Source organism: Barbus barbus, assembly GCF_936440315.1.
Source record: "Barbus barbus genome assembly, chromosome: 50".
NCBI classification, from domain to species: domain Eukaryota; kingdom Metazoa; phylum Chordata; class Actinopteri; order Cypriniformes; family Cyprinidae; genus Barbus; species Barbus barbus.
This window is the reverse complement of record NC_136728.1, coordinates 13,909,980-13,929,720: the sequence shown is the minus strand read 5'-3', so window position 1 is coordinate 13,929,720 and position 19,741 is coordinate 13,909,980. Positions and strand designations below refer to the sequence as shown.

At 36.5% G+C, this 19,741-nt stretch overlaps 3 protein-coding genes across 6 annotated transcripts; 1 reads left to right on the top strand and 2 right to left on the bottom strand.

Moving 5' to 3' along the window:
• Positions 1-79: 79 nt before the first annotated feature.
• LOC306868414 (ubiquinone biosynthesis protein COQ9, mitochondrial-like) lies at positions 80-7,005 on the bottom strand. The gene is made up of 9 exons (XM_079414556.1): positions 6,662-7,005; positions 5,475-5,661; positions 4,612-4,747; positions 4,383-4,525; positions 3,414-3,498; positions 3,194-3,298; positions 2,952-3,107; positions 2,772-2,825; positions 80-516 (listed from the first exon to the last, which is right to left on the bottom strand). The coding sequence occupies exons 1-9, from the start codon at positions 6,717-6,719 to the stop codon at positions 481-483; spliced, it is 960 nt and encodes a 319-aa protein (XP_079270682.1). The 5' UTR covers positions 6,720-7,005; the 3' UTR covers positions 80-480.
• Positions 7,006-7,018: 13 nt separating this feature from the next.
• LOC306868413 (anamorsin-like) lies at positions 7,019-10,313 on the top strand. 3 transcript variants are annotated; one of them, XM_079414554.1, is made up of 9 exons: positions 7,019-7,289; positions 7,574-7,733; positions 7,829-7,972; positions 8,061-8,140; positions 8,673-8,841; positions 9,275-9,348; positions 9,431-9,546; positions 9,622-9,703; positions 9,779-10,313. In XM_079414554.1, the coding sequence occupies exons 2-9, from the start codon at positions 7,577-7,579 to the stop codon at positions 9,887-9,889; spliced, it is 933 nt and encodes a 310-aa protein (XP_079270680.1). In that variant the 5' UTR covers positions 7,019-7,289; positions 7,574-7,576; the 3' UTR covers positions 9,890-10,313. The 3 variants fall into 3 exon arrangements, with proteins under 3 accessions (XP_079270680.1, XP_079270681.1, XP_079270679.1); XM_079414555.1 differs by having other exon boundaries at positions 7,043-7,289; positions 7,571-7,733; XM_079414553.1 differs by having other exon boundaries at positions 7,278-7,427.
• On the bottom strand, positions 10,201-19,689 carry LOC306868412 (protein arginine N-methyltransferase 7). Of its 2 annotated transcripts, none has more exons than XM_079414551.1 (17): positions 19,458-19,689; positions 19,122-19,158; positions 18,717-18,866; positions 18,528-18,636; positions 17,843-17,955; positions 17,534-17,763; positions 17,266-17,446; positions 16,505-16,629; positions 16,202-16,337; positions 16,017-16,100; positions 15,362-15,409; positions 15,077-15,166; positions 14,123-14,284; positions 13,948-14,022; positions 13,678-13,838; positions 10,983-11,079; positions 10,201-10,827 (listed from the first exon to the last, which is right to left on the bottom strand). In XM_079414551.1, the coding sequence occupies exons 1-17, from the start codon at positions 19,550-19,552 to the stop codon at positions 10,669-10,671; spliced, it is 2,052 nt and encodes a 683-aa protein (XP_079270677.1). In that variant the 5' UTR covers positions 19,553-19,689; the 3' UTR covers positions 10,201-10,668. The 2 variants fall into 2 exon arrangements, with proteins under 2 accessions (XP_079270677.1, XP_079270678.1); XM_079414552.1 differs by having other exon boundaries at positions 19,389-19,466.
• Positions 19,690-19,741: the final 52 nt, after the last annotated feature.

Here is a 19,741-nt window from a genome sequence, read left to right as displayed (position 1 = left end):
TAAACCACAGTATTTATTAATATGAGAAATTTATCATTTTTAAAATTTTGAAAGAGTTAAATATGCAACAAGACCAAGACACTGTTCAGTAAATATAGGTTATCCTTAATTTCTTTTAATGAGTGACTCGCCAGTGAGTTTGACACAAACAGTATGAACATACATAGGACTCTCAAATACAATTTACATTTATATTCCTCTTTTTTTTTCTTTTTACAAATGCAGAGGAATGCCTGAAAAGAAAACAGCCTCCTCATTGGGCTCAGGTTAAGATACAGACAGAGGAATTTGGTATGGCACAGCTGACCCATTTAAAAGTGATAAAAGTGTGATAATCCACCCTGTATCAAACACTCCCATTGAAATTATTTCAAATTGTTTAGTTGGTTTAGAGTGAAGTATCAGACATTTGTGCTGCATAGCCGAGGAGTCAATGAGTAAAAGACATGACAAAACAAAGGCAGGAGCATCAGAATAAACTCATCGTCTCTGGCTCATCCCTGTTAGGTTCTTCAGCTGAGTAAGAAGAGAGCATACTATTATAATTAAATCAAATGAAACAAAATTGTTTTTTTAAAACACTTTAAAACTTTCATTTCAGGGATTGTGTAATACTCAATCATTAAACAATTAAGAACATCAAAATAAATGTGCTGTCAAACAATTAATCGCATCCAAAATAAAGGTTTTTGTTTATGTAGTATATGTGTGTGTACCGTGTATATTAATTATGTATATATAAATACAAACACATGCATTTACAGTTGGGCAAAAATGTATTTAGTCAGCCACCAATTGTGCAAGTTCTCCCACTTAAAAAGATGAGAGGCCTGTAATTTTCATCATAGGTACACTTCATCTATGAGAAACAGAATGGGGGGAAAGAATCCAGGAAATCACATTGTAGGATTTTTAATGAATTAATTGGTAAATTCCTTGGTAAAATAAGTATTTGTTCGCCTACAAACAAGCAAGATTTCTGGCTCTCACAGACCTGGTAACTTCTTCTTTAAGAGGCTCCTCTGTCCTCCACTCATTACCTGTATTAATGGCACCTGTTTGAACTCGTTATCAGTATAAAAGACACCTGTCCACAACCTCAAACAGTCACACTCCAAACTCCACTATGGCCAAGACCAAAGAGCTGTCGAAGGACACCAGAAACAAAATTGTAGACCTGCACCAGGCTGGGAAGACTGAATCTGTAATAGGCAAGCAGCTCGGTGTGAAGAAATCAACTGTGGGAGCAATTATTAGAAAATGGAAGACATACAAGACCACTGATAATCTCCCTCGATCTGGGGCTCCACGCAAGATCTCCCCCCGTGGGGTCAAAATGATCACAAGAACGGTGAGCAAAAATCCCAGAACCACACGGGGGGACCTAGTGAATGACCTGCAGAGAGCTGGGACCAAAGGACCAAAGTAACAAAGGCTACCATCAGTAACACACTATGCCAGGGACTCAAATCCTGCAGTGCCAGACGTGGCCCCCTGCTTAAGCCAGTACGTGTCCGGGCCCGTCTGAAGTTTGCTAGAGAGCATTTGGATGATCCAGAAGAGGATTGGGAGAATGTCATATGGTCAGATGAAACCAAAATAGAACTTTTGGTAAAAACTCAACTCGTCGTGTTTGGAGGAGAAAGAATGCTGAGTTGCATCCAAAGAACACCATACCTACAGTGAAGCATGGGGGTGGAAACATCATGCTTTGGGGCTGTTTTTCTGCAAAGGGACCAGGACGACTGATCCGTGTAAAGGAAAGAATGAATGGGGCCATGTATCGTGAGATTTTGAGTGAAAACCTCCTTCCATCAGCAAGGGCATTGAAGATGAAACGTGGCTGGGTCTTTCAGCATGACAATGATCCCAAACACACCGCCCGGGCAACGAAGGAGTGGCTTCGTAAGAAGCATTTCAAGGTCCTGGAGTGGCCTAGCCAGTCTCCAGATCTCAACCCCATAGAAAATCTTTGGAGGGAGTTGAAAGTCTGTGTTGCCCAGCGACAGCCCCAAAACATCACTGCTCTAGAGGACATCTGCATGGAGGAATGGGCCAAAATACCAGCAACAGTGTGTGAAAACCTTGTGAAGACTTACAGAAAACGTTTGACCTCTGTCATTGCCAACAAAGGGTATATAACAAAGTATTGAGATTAACTTTTGTTATTGACCAAATACTTATTTTCCACCATAATTTGCAAATAAATTCTTTAAAAATCCTATGATGAAAATTACAGGCCTCACTCATCTTTTTAAGTGGGAGAACTTGCACAATTGGTGGCCGACTAAATACTTTTTTGCCCAACTGTATATATTTAAGAAAAATGTTATATTAAATATTTATATAATATGAATTATATAAATGTAAATATATCCTGTGTGTGTGTATTTACATATACATAATATACACAGTACACACATATACTACATATACAAAAACTTTTATTTTGGACGTGATTAATCGCGATTAATCGTTTGACAGCACTAAAATAAATTTAAAGTAATAAATATTTACTAAACTATAATTAAAATAAAAAGTAATAATTAAAAATATCTATCATTAATAACTTGCATTAATATTTTATACTATATAGTTAATTTTTAATTATACATTTTTATAATTAACAAAAAATACAAATTAAGTATTTGCTAGACTTAAACATGGCAAACATTTCTCTTTCATAAAATTACTGAAATACAGACCACTTGTAATAGGTGAATTGATAATAGGGCTAATGTATTTCTGGAAAATCATTTTAGTGTGGTTACCGTAATTGCGGCTCCCATAAGTCCTTGAACCACAGCTTCTCCTGTGGCTTGCACCTACAACAAACATTATCCAGTATATTAGCAATAATATTTACAGGAGCATATATACCCGGAGCAAAAACACCCCACAAAAATAATTTTTTGCTTCTCATTAGCTATGGAAAGCAAGACTGCATTAACCTGTTTAGCCGTGATTGCCATGTTAACTACATCCTTTATGCGATTGTCGAGGAAGGCCCATGTCTCTTCAAAGTCAGGAGAGGAGTCCTGCACCATCACCAGCTCTGTGGTGTTATAGATCCCTGTCAGTACCGCCCGCCGTGTGTACCAGTTGACCTATGAGAAACGCATAAGAAATACTGGTGGATGAGCAGACCAAAGCAAGGAAGAAGGTAACGAGTGGGATCAAAGAAGCCACTCACGTCTGTCGAGCGATCGCCTGCGTAGTACCAGATGTCATCCACCATCGTGGACAGGTGCTTCAGGCTGTCGGGGATGTTGTGGGGCAGTAGCAGGATGCTCATGGCCTGCAAAGCCAGAAGAGACAACACTGAGGGCATCCATAATTTCTTATAAATTATTGCTTTTTAAAAATGAAAAATCTAAGTTTTGAGAGAGCAGTTTGCATGAGGCAGAGGATACCTGGGGCCATGTGTCAATATAAGGAATCAACATTCGCAGTCTCGTCTCCATAGCATCTTTCAGAAACTCGGCTGTTTTCTTTGATCTAATGCATAAGAAAAATTCATGTACATGACTATGGTTATAAAAACATCAACACAAGGTGTTTCAATTTTAGAGTCATCGGTGAGTCATAACAGGGCTATAATAATATATACACACACACACATATATATATATACATACAGTGGTGTGAAAAAGTGTTGGCCAGAATTTTTTTTTTTTTTTTGCATGTTTGTCACACTTTAATGTTTCAGATCATCAAACTAATTGAAATATTAAGTATCAAAGATAACAAGTAAACAACATGCAGTTTTTGAATGAAGTTTTTTATTATGAAGGGAAAACAAAATCCAAACCCACATGGCCCTGTGTGAAAAAGTGCTTGCCCCCTAAACCTAATAACTGGTTGGGCCACCCTTAGCAGCAACAACTGCAATCAAGCGTTTGTAATAACTTGCAATGAGTCTATTACAGCGCTCTGGAGGAATTTTGGCCCACTCATTGTTGTAATTCAGACACATTGGAGGGTTTCGAGCATGAACCGCCTTCAGAGGTGGAACCAAATTCAGAGGTGGATTTGCTTGTGTGTTTTGGATCATTGTCCTGCTGCAGAACACTTTTTCACACAGGGCCATGTGGGTTTGGATTTTCTTTTCCCTTCATAAAAAAAACCCTTCATTTAAAAACTGCATGTTGAGTTTACTTGTGTTATCTTTGATTAATATTTAAATTTGTTTGATGATCTGAAACATTAAAGTGTGACAAACGTGCAAAAAAAAAAAAAAAAAAAAAAATCAGGATGGGGGCCAACACTTTTTCACACCACTGTATGTATGTATATAAAATGTAATTTTAAAAAGGGTCCACCGTTAGCACTTGTTTCTCAAGTATATTAGCATGTTAAATAATTAATAATATTAAACTCACTCAGCCTGGCCAAGCTGGACATGGTTATTTTGCTCTGCGAGTGTCTCAGCAAGTTGAGCGTTACAATGCGCAACGAAATGCAGGACCAAGTCTCCGGCTCCATTGTTGAACATCCCAGTGGAAGCTGATGACAGGCCAAGTGTCTGAATCACAGAGCATATTATTACAGTTATATTGTCGAATACAAAATTTACATTTAATATTTACATAACTGCTTTAAGAAACAAACCTCTGCTCCAGCTGAGATGGCCTCCACAGTCCAGCCGTGCTGCGGAACGAACTCTAGAGCCGCGGTCAGGATGCGAGCTTGGAGCTGCTCTTCTGTCTCATAGTCTTCACCGTGTTCACCACTCTGATCTTGAAAACTTGAGATGCCAAATGGACAAGGTTAGATTAAATGACTGCAAGGTTGACAAATTTAAAGGGATAGTTCACCTAAAAATGAAAATTACCCCATGACTTACTCACCCTCAAGCCATCCTAGTATATGACTTTCTTCTTTCAGACAAATACTATCGGAGTTATATTAAAAAAATGTCCTGGCTCTTCCATGCTTTAAAATGGCAGTGAATGGCTGTTGAGATTTTGAAGCCCAAAAAGTGCATCCATGCATCATAAAAAAGAACTCCACATGGCTCCAGGGGGTTAATAAAGGCCTTCTGATGTGAATCAATGCGTTTGTGTAAAAAAAATACCCTTATTTCAAACGTAGCTTTTGCTAACTGTCGTAAAAGCTCAGGTGAAAAGTGACGAATGCAGAAGCACAAACAAGAGAGCAAAACAAAAGTTCACAAATTAGAAGTACAAAATGAGGATTTGCAAAGGAAAATGTCCGAAGATTTTGATATAAGACAAGAGGAGACTAATTTTCCTTTGCTGTAAACAAAACTTGGTTCTCGTGAGACTAGCATACAGTATTTTCACTGGAGCTTTTATTTATATATATTTTTTTACTATAAAGATTGTATTCGTCTGATCATATACATTTAGGATAGCTTGAGGGTAAGTAAATCATGGGGTAAATTTCATTTTTGGGTGAACTATCCCTTTAACTCTTGTATTTCATCAGGTCTGGAGAATTAGGGCTCGAACCTGGTGTTTGGCTGGGCATCCTCTGAAGATTCTCCCTGTGCTGAAGAGAATGAGCTTTCTCCAGCTGTGTGAACCTCATGGTAAGATGGAGGTGGCACAGATGTGTCAGTTTTAGAGTCACTGGCCAGTCGTAACAGGGCGGCACGATGGAATCCACGTGTGGGACTAAGTGTGCCTTGAACTGCAACTGTAAAGGTGCATTAAACATAATTACCATGCAACAAATCGCTCAAAAATTAAATCATAAAGCATGTTCTATAGTAATAAAAGCATTGCAATGCAACGATAAAAAGTTTGCACAATGAGCCTAATGAACCAGTTTTTACTTCTCATATGTGAACCTGGACCACAAAATCAGTCTTAAGTCGCACGGGTATATTAGTAGCAATAACCAACAATATTGGTTATATTGTTAACAGTATGTGTCAAAATTATCAGTTTTTCTTTAATGCCAAGATATTAAGTAAAGATTGTGTTCCATTAAGATATTTGGTACATTTCCTACCGTAAATATATCAAAACTTAATTTTTGATTCATAATATGCATTGCTAAGATCTTAATTTGGACAACTTTAAAGGTGATTTTCTCATTATTTAGATTTTTTTGCAACCTCAGATTCCAGATTTTTTTAAATAATTGTATCTCAGCCAAATATTGCCCTATCCTGATTCCTAAACACACCATACATCAATGGAAAGCTTATTTATTCAGCTCAAAACATTGACCCTTATGACTTGTTTTGTGGTCCAGGGTCACATATAGTGGGTCAGACCCAATGGAGTGAAAGTGAAGCAATCACAAACAAAGGTTAACTGGAAATTTAGCATGTATTTATATTCCCTGTTTTGCAAAGGATCAAATCTGCTTTAAACACTAAACTGAACTTTCTGCAGAGCAACTATCCTCAACCAGCTCGTTTCAAGTTAACCATTATTTCTATATGCATTTACCATCGGGCTGCATCACACAGCATTCAAATGTTATGGATTGTCAAATGCACTCTGTTTGTAAGCCCTTCATGGCTCTAGTCGCCCAGCTGACTTACATGTGCCATACTTGGAAGCAGGCTATTTACAAACATACAAAAGCCCTCAGCAGCTGTCACGTGCGACTACCGTCAACTTTTTAAACACAAAGACTGGACTGAAATGCTAACGCCAGACGACTCTCACGTTCCCCCGCTTACCGCCACCGAGACCCCGCAAGGCCCTTCCAGCTCTCAGTCCTCTAATCAGCGCCGCCATGTCCAACCACAGCGGCTAGTAGCAAACGATGTCAGCTGATAACTGTTGCTAAAAACCATTGTTACTCTAGGAGGCGCTCGGCGGCCCAATAAACCGAATCACCATTGAGCCTCATTCAAATCTAACTACGTTAATTTCGCGCACTCGTCAATTCTATAATATAAAGCACAATAACTTAAATGTATTTAATTAAATGCATTAGAATCGGATATAAGATATATATCCGCCTCAGCAGCCTTTGATAAATTTATTACATAAAACGCCTTATGTAACCACAAACGGAGGTGATTGGCCAGCGCGGAGAAAAGTAACACGTGCCACGTGACAACGTGGTCTATGCGCGGCTGAATAACAACACTAAGATATTGTATTTTTTATTACATTTATAATAGACATCAAACAGTTCAAATGTCCGTTGTACTAACCAATCAGAGAAAGCCTCTGCACAAGTATGTAGATTGCCGTTCTATGCTTTTACTCTAGAAACAGCAAATGTCATCATTTCAGCGCGACGCCTTCGTGCTGCGACATTATAACTGCGACCGGTGCTGGAAAACCATTATTTAACAGGTTGGATAGCTGTTTATTTTATTTTTTCAGAAAAACTAGTTTTTGTGAACATTCTGTGTATTTGAGTGGTTATACTGAATTTGATGTTAAGTGCTTTTTCGTTACATTGCTATTGATATCTATCTTTGAAGCGCAATGGTATGTGTGTGTTTACTTTGTGTTGTAACTGCACCGTCATTATGATGCAGCAGATCTTACTGTAAACGGTCATTTGTAATGCTTAGTGTAGATAAGGCTCAAAACACGTATGAGTTTTTAATATTAATATACACGTGCATTAGTAGGTGATGGCAGACCTTGGACTGAAGGAGGGGGACAGAGTGCTGCTGGTATGGACTCAGCCATCATCTCCCACTGCACTGAAGGAGTTTGCTGAAAGCATTGGCACTGTTGTTGGTAACCAGAGTCTGGTGTCTTTGGAGAACATGGAGAGACTACAACTTTGTAAGTACAAAGGCATATGCGTTTATTACTCTCAAGTCTCAATCTGAGTTAAAGAATTTAAGGGATCATTCACCCACAAAATCTGTCTGTTTTAGCTTCTCATGCAGCTTCAAGTTATGACTGGGTTCTCTCAGGCCTGCTGACTGACAGCTCACCAATCCACAATTCAGAAATGTTGGCTGAGATGGCCAGAGTAATGAAACCTGGTGGCAAACTTGTGATAGAAGAGCCGGTAACAGGTATCTGAATCAGAACGACACAGTCTGTACAACATTCTCAATTGAAATGAATCAGTGCTAATGGTTCTCCTCATAACGTTTTTCTTAGGTTCTGAGGACAATGGTGTGAGAACCGCTGGGAAACTGATGTCAGCTCTTAAACTGTCTGGATTAGTATCTGTCACCGAGGTCTGTATTCAGTGTTGTTGTTTTTTTAAGCAGATTCAGTGTAGGACTGGGTGATATATTGTAGATTACTGATTCTTTTAGCCTTTTGAAATTATTATTATTATTAATGTTTGTGTATTTATTATTGTAATAACAGTTAATAATACTAATGTTTTATTAAATTAAATGTATTATTAAATATTTTTTAAAATGTCATTAATATTCCACAATCCACATAATATTATTATGAATATAGTATTTATAATAAAATTGAATAATTATTTAAATTAGTTGATTTTAATAAAAAATATAATAATAGTAACCGTAACAATGATGATAATAATAATTTCAAAATTCACATTGATGCAAATAAACTGTTGAATCAAGTTTTGAAAATTAATTAATTTAAATTAATTAATCATTAAATGGATCATTATTATTAATAATGTTTATTATAATAAAAATATATAACACTTGTAATATTGCTAATTTCAAAAAGACTGAAAAATGCCTCACGTGAACACTTGGCTGATGACGCAAATATTTTTCCCAGGTAAAGTCAGAGCCGCTGAGCCCAGAAGTAGCCTCAGCTCTGAAAGAACGCACAGGGTTCCAGGGAAACACGCTTTTAAGGGTGCGCATGTCGGCTTCTAAACCTAACTTTGAGGTCGGCTCCTCATCGCAACTGAAACTTTCCTTTGGCAAGAAAACCACTACAACAGGTCTGTGGTTTTTAAGAGATGATGCATTAAATGTAACACAAGTTCATGAGAATTCATCTCCCAGTTCTGAACTTTTCCCCCACAGTTCTGAGTTTACTGTATATTGCAGCATATCACTTATATCTAAAGAATTGAGTTTTCTAGCTACAACACAATAAAAAAATTCCTCTGTAAAAAATATATATATATATTGCGAGGTTATGACTTCCAATTTTGAGAGATGAACTTGCATAAAAGTTCTAAATAAAAACTGCTGCGAGATATAAACTCACAGTTCTGAGAAAAAGCCATAAATGCAATTTGTAAACTCAAGTATGAAAGAGTTTAGAACTTCCAATTGCGAAAACAGTTCTAATTGTGAGATGAAAGCTTTCATGCATGTTGACACATCAATTAAACAACTTAATAAATCCACAACACTTGTTTTCTGCAGAGAAACCAGCTCTTGATCCAAGCACCGCACAAAAGTGGACTCTATCAGTCAATGATATGGATGATGAAGATGTGGTATGTAACGATGGGTTTTGGCATCTGTCAATCTTGTGCCTTTTGTGTATCACCCACATTGTTCTACTCCTTCACTCTGTAGGATTTGGTAGATTCAGATGCACTTTTGGATGCTGATGATCTGAAAAAACCTGACCCATCCTCTCTCAAGGCTTCCTGTGGAGATGACTCCAAAAAGAAAAAGGCCTGCAAAAACTGGTGATTACCTTAAAGTACATATAAATTTCTAAACAATGTATCCATCTAATTAATATGACTGTTCTTGGTCTGTAGCACTTGTGGTCTCGCTGATGAATTGGAAAAGGAGAGTAAAGAAACTCAGAAAGTCAGCCAGCCTAAATCAGCCTGTGGAAGTGTATGTATTTTTATAATTAAATCTATTACTTTCTTTGTACAAATGATGACTGAACTGACATTTTTTCCTCTATAGTGTTATCTGGGCGATGCCTTCCGATGTGCCAGTTGTCCATATTTAGGCATGCCTGCCTTCAAACCTGGAGAGAAGATTTTGCTGGCCAACGCTGATATAGCTGATGCATAGACTCTCACTTTTGAGACATTACATTCCGTTACCATTCTGCAACATTGAGGCCCAGATTAAATATCCATCTGTGTAATCAACAGGGATGCAGTTCAGTGTCATTTGACAACTGAATGCACTAAAGTTACCCATACAACAAATACATTAGGTTATGCACTGTTTGGTTGTAAATGTCTGTTTTACATCAGATTGTTAGTTTTTGTCAAATAGCATCCAGAGACATCACTGAAATGTTCAAAATATGAATAAATATTATCTCTGCGTTATATTATCTCATCTCATCTTCATATACAAGTAAGGAATCTCCACTTTGAGTGTAGCTTGTTTTATTTGAAAATCCAAAGCAGCTGCTCATGTATTTTGCCTTCTGAATAGAATAAGGTGATTATTTTAAGCTAAAATCAAATGCTTAATAAAATTTATTAAATAATACATAGACCTCATTTTTATACTGCAAGACAACATTTCATATCACTACTTAAAACAGCATCATGAGACTTGTGTAGCAACATACAGTTCGATCTATCATAGTATGCAATCAGAATGAATCACTGCACACAATACAAAGTCATAGCTCTGATCGGATGAATTTAAATGCATTATGATTCATCCGATTGTTCAGAGAAGTTACTTAAGCTGTTTAACTAATTATGAGGATAAAAAAAAAGTTAAAAGCTCATGTAAGTTCACAGTCACAAACTCTTTGGATAAGCATTGTCTTGGGGAAAAAAAAAATGTAAACAACTAATGGCTTAGTTTATTTGAGTCTTGGTCAGCGGTCAAGGTTCGGTGATGGAGAAGTCCATTTTAATGTCACCAGTATGAGGTTCAAAGGTTAAATCATAGGAAAGATCTTCTCTTCCATCCCCAGAAGTTTCCCTCATGGATCTGAAGAAGAACACTCCTTGTTTCCGGTGTGGGTTCCATTCACAAACTCCCTGTGAAATGAGAAAAGCAATTAAGGTGAAGAGGTCAAGAAAGTGACACCGGATTATAACAATCTTATTTTAAGCTTCATTGAGGAAGATTTATGAAGACTGACATTTCGTCTGAATGCAGATATTGTTTGTACAATAAACATTTCAGCAAATACCTCTTCGCTGACTGGTTTGGTTAGGCCCATGCTTACAGTGATATCCTCTGTCAGCTGATACTCCATCCAGAGAGCGACACCGTGACAGCGTCCTCTCCTGAAATATCATCAGCTCTTAGGAATACATTCAAGAGCAACCTAGTATCATCTATATAATACAGCTGGGCAAAAAAGTATTTAGTCAGCCACCAATTGTGCAAGTTCTCCCACTTAAAAAGATGAGAGAGGCCTGTAATTTTCATCATAGGTACACTTCAACTATGAGAGACAGAATGGGGGGAAAGAATCCAGGAAATCACATTGTAGGATTTTTAATGAATTAATTTGCAAATTATGGTGGAAAATAAGTATTGTCAATAACAAAAGTTAATCTCAATACTTTGTTATATACCCTTTGTTGGCAATGACAGAGGTCAAACGTTTTCTGTAAGTCTTCACAAGGTTTTCACACACTGTTGCTGGTATTTTGGCCCATTCCTCCATGCAGATCTCCTCTAGAGCAGTGATGTTTTGGGGCTGTCGCTGGGCAACATGCACGGACTTTCAACTCCCTCCAAAGATTTTCTATGGGGTTGAGATCTGGAGACTGGCTAGGCCACTCCAGGACCTTGAAATGCTTCTTACGAAGCCACTCCTTCGTTGCCTGGGCGGTGTGTTTGGGATCATTGTAATGCTGAAAGACCCAGCCACGTTTCATCTTCAATGCCCTTGCTGATGGAAGGAGGTTTTCACTCAAAATCTCACGATACATGGCCCCATTCATTCTTTCCTTTACACGGATCAGTCGTCCTGGTCCCTTTGCAGAAAAACAGCCCCAAAGCATGATGTTTCCACCCCCATGCTTCACAGTAGGTATGGTGTTCTTTGGATGCAACTCAGCATTCTTTCTCCTCCAAACACGACGAGTTGCGTTTTTACCAAAAAGTTCTATTTTGGTTTCATCTGACCATATGACATTCTCCCAATCCTCTTCTGGATCATCCAAATGCTCTCTAGCAAACTTCAGACGGGCCCGGACATGTACTGGCTTAAGCAGAGGGACATGTCTGGCACTGCAGGATTTGAGTCCCTGGCGGCGTAGTGTGTTACTGATGGTAGCCTTTGTTACTTTGGTCCTTTGGTCCCAGTTCTCTGCAGGTCATTCACTAGATCCCCCCCGTGTGGTTCTGGGATTTTTGCTCACCGTTCTTGTGATCATTTTGACCCCACGGGGGGAGATCTTGCGTGGAGCCCCAGATCGAGGGAGATTATCAGTGGTCTTGTATGTCTTCCATTTTCTAATAATTGCTCCCACAGTTGATTTCTTCACACCAAGCTGCTTGCCTATTGCAGATTCAGTCTTCCCAGCCTGGTGCAGGTCTACAATTTTGATTCTGGTGTCCTTCGATAGCTTCGACATTACCGAGGAATTTACCAATTAATTCATTAAAAATCCTACAATGTGATTTCCTGGATTCTTTCCCCCCATTCTGTCTCTCATAGTTGAGGTGTACCTATGATGAAAATTACAGGCCTCTCTCATCTTTTTAAGTGGGAGAACTTGCACAATTGGTAGCTGACTAAATACTTTTTTGCCCAATTGTATCTATTAGTTGTGTATTTTATATTACAAATATATGTTTTAATACATTAGTCATTTATTTTACCATTCAAATATTTGGGGTCAGTAAGATTTTTTGTTTTGGAAAGAAATGGATTTTTGTTCAGCAAGGACATTAAATTTGAGCAAAAGTAAACATTTATGTTGCAAAAGAATTCTATTTCAAATAAATGCTGTTTATAACTTTACAACAAGATCTTAAAAGAAATGTATCACAATTTCACTGTTTTCAATATTGATAAGACAATACTAGAAATTATACTTTTTCTTGAGTAGCAAATTAGCATATTAGAATGAGTTCTGAAGTCAGTTTTGACATCACAGAAAAAAACTAAAAGTTGTTTTATATCATAATATGAAAAAATCCAGAATATTACTGTTTTTACTGTATTTTTGATCAAATAAAAGCAGCACTGGTGAGCCTAAGATACTTCTAAAAAATAATTACCTAACCCAAACTTTTGAACAGTATTTTAATACTGATATACAGGTGCATCTAAAAAAAATTAGAATATCGTGAAAAAGTTCGGGGTTTTTTGTAACTCCTTTCAAAAAAGTGAAACTTTCATATATATTTCATATATACTTTTCCAAGTATTGAGTGCATAAATTAACACTTTAAAGAACTTGAACTTTTCTGTTTTGCAAATCCTTTTCAATTGATCCTAGGAAATATTCTAATATTTTGAGATACTGGATTTTTGACTTTCATTAGCTGTAAGCTCTAATCATCAAAATTAAAACAAAAAAAAAAACTTTTGAAATGTTTTACTTTACATGTAATGAACCTAGAATATATGAAAGGTTCACTTTTTGAAATAAGTAAAAAAAATAAAAATTATTTGTGATATTCTAGTATTTTGAGATGCAATTGTATTTGTTTATAATATAAAATTATTAATTTCTATTTTATAATTTTAAAATTCATGCTAAAACACGAATGAATTTGGCATCCATGTTATTAATTATTACATACATATTTGTAATAATATAATAATTATATTATACATACAATTATAATTATTTTCTAATTGTATATAACAATTTGATTATGTTTTATTCAATAATATAATAACTGTAATATGTTTATATTACCCTGTGAATGGCACAGTTCCAGCACTGTTAATTGGTTGTTCTGGAACACATTGCGTAAAGTCAAATGTCATAACTGGCCGTGGATTGGTCAGAGCACGACATGGGTATTCCCACAGTGGATGTGGCTCTGCCTCCCAGGATTCACGGTAATCCAAAGATTGCTGTGGATGGAGTTCATCACAAAACCATACTAATCAACTGCATTCAAATTTCACACAATCTACTTATTCATAACATATGTTCAGACCAAAACCTGAAACCAGTACTTACCTGAATCATTTCATCCATTGGACTGACATCAAAGCCTTCGCAAGAACCACAAGGAGCTCTGATTCGCCACAGATCCTGATTCAAGATTCAAAAATGTTTAATACAGAAGTCAGTCAGTCTGTAAATGTATACTACAAAACATATATCCGACAAGTATCCAAAAGAAATAATTGACCTGAAATTCAACAGCGACTATGTAAAGTGTAGCAGCACGGGGCAGGATGGTGGCATTAGGATGGAGCAGCTGTGCCACAGTGGTGCGGCAGTACCAGAAAAACAGAGAGTGCCACGGCAGAAGACTAGTGCTAAAGTATGGCTCTCCCATCAATACTGAAATCTGAAGAGTGAAAAATATAACCATTTAAAATTTTTAATGGTTTCATTCCTTATTTTTCATTTCTTATTGATAACATTTCGAAGTATTATCAACGTTGAAAACAGCTGCTTAATATTTTTGTGGAAACTGATACATTTTTGAGAACTCTTTGATTATTAGAAAGTTCAAAACAACAGCATTTATTTGAAATAATAATACTTAGTAACATTAGAAATGTTTTTTACTGTCACTTTAGACCATCTTAATGTATCCTTTGCTGAATAAAAAAAAAAACAAAAAAAAAGTCTTACTGACCCCAAACTTTTGAATGGTGATGTACCTTAATACATCCTGGCTGAATAAAAGTTCATCGCGATTAATCGCATCCAAAATTAAAGTTTTTTGTTAACACGTATAAAAAAATAAATGTGTGTGTGTACTGTGTACATATACATACATATATATATATATATATATATATATATACACACACACATGCATGTATTTAAATATGTTATATTGGTATAAAATATATACTGTATGTGTGTCTATTTATATATACATAATAAATATACACTGTACACACACATATATTACATAAACAAAAACTTTTTTTGGTTTTGGATGCAATTAATCGTTTGACAGCACTAAAATAAATACAAAAAAATCTTACTGACCCTAAACTTCTGAATGATAGTGTATTTGTTGTTGTGATGAATTCAGATTCTACAGAGTCTTTGAAACTCAACAAACACTTGTAGAGTACATATATAGAGGGCATCACGGTCTATACAGAGTCGGTTTAATTTGTACCTGATTTCCTTCTAAGTGAGCTAATGAGAGCTGCTCGGGTCGTATTCCAAGCAGCTGTACTCCATGTTTCAGTGAGTTAGCATGCAGCACCTGCAAGCAGAAAATAAAACCTTTCATTAGGGAAAGGGAAGTGGTGTGTGGCCAAGTATGGTGACCCATACTCAGAATTTGTGCTCTGCATTTAACCCATCCAAGTGTACACACAGTAGTGAACATACACCCGGAGCAGTGGCATTACTAATCTGAACTCATGAAGGTAAATATTTTTTAGATACAAAATCTCACCTGTTCGATCACTTGTTTCGCCATTCCAGAGTTTTCCAAACTGAACACCTGAAAAGACAGAGACAGAAAGATCTAAAGTATGTTCTGTTCCTTAAACCTAGTGAGCTGCCTACCTAGACAGTATTTTACTTAATTGTATTGCCTTCTAGCATACCTTAGTTTGGCTAAATTTTAAGTTAACTCAGCATTTATCCCTCACAGAAAAAAAATAATCAAAGACAATGGATAAGGCAAGAAAAATGTCAATTATTCATTCAATACTTAGAAGTATTGATATAAATAGTTTAGTTTAATTCAAAACAGATTATTTACCCAATATTGCACTATTACTTCAGCAATATGCTAACATCAAACACTACTGAAGTCAACTGCAAGTTGTGTGGAGCATAGAGTTGCTTATAATTTACTTAAAATGTCTAATTTATTCAATAAAAATAGTTCAGTTTAGCTTAAAACAGATTATTTACCCAATACTGCATTAGCTTAGCAACATGCTAACATCAAACGCTACTGAAATCAAGTCATCTAGTGCATTGAGATGCATATAATTGACTTAAAAGTGAAGCTTAGGATGCTGCCTCAGAAGGCAGCTTTCTGTGTAGGGAGAAGGGAGCTCGCTAATTTAAGAACCTTTTGACAAAAAAGGCCTACTCACCTTTTTAGATCCAAGCAGATGAGCAAAAATGGGTAACAGGCTCCCATCACTGACAGACAAACACACACTGTCTGGTTTCAGAATCTGCAGGCATACATGAAACACTACATTTTGAGCCATTGCTTGTCAACAGAATGCAGCACTTAAGCTTACATTAAGCTTACATTAGTCATTAGTTAGCTTACACTGCGTAATGCATTCACGTAACTCTCTGTCCTCTGTTCGTCGTTCAGTTCCCCGAAGCGAGGCCTCGTCCAGACCAGGTGGGCCTGACAGGTGCAGCGTGGTCGAAACTTTGACAATTTGACATCATTTTGTTCACTATAAAACAGATTTAAAAAATATATATAATACAGTCTTCCTCAGAGACCGTTTATGTTCTCACTTGTCGCTTTGGATAAAAGCGTCTGCTAAATGACTAAATGTAAATGTCACAGTTAAAGCTGAGAACTTGTTATCATGCCTAAACAAACATAAAATCAACTTACCTCTGTGTAAGACTGCACCACAGACTGTAGTCATCATGGGAGACGATTAAATTCAGCTCTTCTCCTTCTGACACATTCTCCTCTGCAGGAAGGAAGTAGACACTCTGCATCCAGTGATCCCTCCACTGCACATCACATGATGAAAAATAATAATATACTTCAACCAAGTCAAAAAAAGTATATTCTCATATAATGTCCCTATTAGAGGGACCCCTAGCAAAGATGTTCACCCCAAAATTTTTAGATTATTCTTCAATAATATTTTATACAATATAATAATTGTATAAAACATTAGAATGAATATATGGTTCAGTTTTATTCATTCTAATCATTTATACAATTTTATACAATGAAAATATTAATAATAAATAATTTTTATTTTTTTACAGTACTAAACATGTCAATCAATCAATCAATCAATCAATATATATATATATATATATATATATATATATATATATATATATATATATATATATATATATATATATATATACACATATACACACATATTCCGAGTATGGGTCACCATACTTGGCCATATGTCACTTCACTTCACTTCAAAATTAAAAACAACAAAACTCAAAAACAAAATTAATAGGGTTATTTCCATGAAAATAACGTAAATAATGGGACGAAGTATAAGCTTCTTTTCTATACAAAATATAATTTCTTAATTTTTTATTTTTTTGGTGAAAAATTACTTGGACATATTTTTGATATTCACACATTAATATTAGTGGTTAAGCAGCAGTTCTTACGGGGTAAGTATGAGGATCTGAGTAGTTCCAGCTGGGGGCCATAGTGCACACAATGTTGCCATCAGGGTCCATGTCGATGTCCCACCAGGATAAGACCACCTGTGCTCTCCCACTGGTCTGGGCCTTGAAATGTGCCGTGTAGGACTGAGCAGCGCTGCTAACCGGTTTGCTGAAATCCACACTAGAGTGGAAGAGTATATGAGTCACACAGAAAAAAAAAGACAACTATGTTTTAATCTAGAGAGCTAAATCACACCCAGACTTGTACCTGAACATGGTGCAGATGGGCCCGAGGGGAGTGAAAGACTGTGGTGGCACCTGGCTAAGCTGGATGTCACAGACAGAGGGCGCTCCTGCACACTTCACCACAGCAGGAGGTGGCAGCAATTTGTTCCCATTCACCTCAATGGGTTGGAGCTGTGACCATTTCCACAGCATGTCCGACTCCACTAGCTGGGCATAGATTGTTGCACGATGTGGCACAGCTTCACAACCTGCCTGTGCCAGTGAGAGCAGCTCCATTAAACACTTAAAAGATGCAGTAAAATGTCAAACTGCAATTTGCAACTGTATTTACCTGCACGAGGTGCATGTGTGCATGTTCATAGCTGGGCAATGCTCCTTCACCAATCAGCTCGGTATCAAACAGCTCCGTGACAAGGATGTTAGCTCGTTCTTGCATGTCTCCATCTACAGATGCAAATACATTTATATTTGCAAGGTGATACAGATGATGTGTTCATTACAGTATTTATAATATGACACAAATTCAAGTTGATCTATCTATCTATCTATCTATCTATCTATCTATCTATCTATCTATCTATTTTATAACTTCACACCCATATATATATATATATATATATATATATATATATAATATTCTTTAATATGCATAAAATTATAACAAACTAATTACACTATATATATATATATATATATATATATATATATATAAAATATTATATACACATAAAATTCTTTTTTATAACATTTTACATACAAATTAAAATAAAAAAATATAAACCTTTATTTATATTATTTTTTAATATTTATAAATTTAAAAATATATAATTTGTAATATTGACTATGGTTGCCACACAGTGATATACACAAGAGGTAGTTATACAATTTATTATCATATATTTTAATATGGTTTGAAAGCTGTAATGATCAATCAACATTCAGGACCGTAATTCAGTTGGAGAATTACTAACCTATCTGATCTACCAGTGTAAAAAACGTATTGGTGGTTGTCTAACCTGGTCCAACCGTAACCTCTGTGGAGTGTTTGTTGATGACCTTGATTTTATCTGAGAAGCCGTTCCTCTCCACGATGGAAGTGGCAGCCTGTGCCATGGGTTTAAACACCTGTGTGGGATTCATATGTTTGTCTTCATTCAAATTCCATCTTATATCTCAACATTCAATAAATGAGCATTAGTGAGCACCTCTATAGCATAGCAGTAATCAGCTCCAGCCGTCACAGCCATCATGGAGAGCAAACCCGTCCCAGTGCCGATGTCCAGGACCACCACCCGCTCACCGCGTGCCTTTACTCTGCTCACCGCTGCTCGAATGCCTTCGTAGTACTTCTCATTCTTAAGCACAGAAAGCAGAAAAATCATTAGCAACATTTCAGCTTTTCTATGTCTATATGCTTTGGAAAATATGACAAATTAAGCTAATCATAAAGGAATGAAACATTCCTCCCAAAAATGAACATTCTGTCATTTATTCACTGTTATGTCATTCTGATTTTCTGTTTCCCGTTTTTATAAGAGGAGCTAGACTTGTTTTGGAATAATTTTGGTTTACAGTATTTCTATGCGATATTACATGACAACAAAACTCACTCTGTCTTTATCATGGAGCATATCTGCATAGCAGGACCTGGAAAAGAGACACAGAAACTATTATCAGGACAGGTACAGATAATTTACTCCCTGTCCCATGACAGGATATCACATGATTACAATTCGATTAAGTGTAATTGATAATCGAGCACTTTTACCACAACATATTTTTCACGTGTAAGAACAAAAATAGCAACTGTCAAGTATTTTCATCATCATCACGCCATTTTGATAAGTTTATTTTTAAAAAACAATATAATTAATCACTTCTGCATAAACAGGCAAAGACCAGTTGTTGTCGACGCATGGTGATGTTACATGAGATGGTTTACACACCTCGCAATCTCCTGATGGTAATCATACTCTTCGCTTTCCTCAACCCAATCCAGCGCTCCGGTTGTTGGATTCGCACGACCGCAAAATGTCTTCATTGTCACTTCAGTTACACGTGAACAAACTTATTTATTAATGTATTTTTTACTATAACGCCTAGATCGTTCACAAATACATTAATCCAACATGATATCTCTGGGCGCGGCCATGTTTTTTTGTGTGAAGTCACGCCCCTGAGATCACGTGACCACTGAAGACCGCTTCCCCTCAGCCGTTGCCAAAATTAC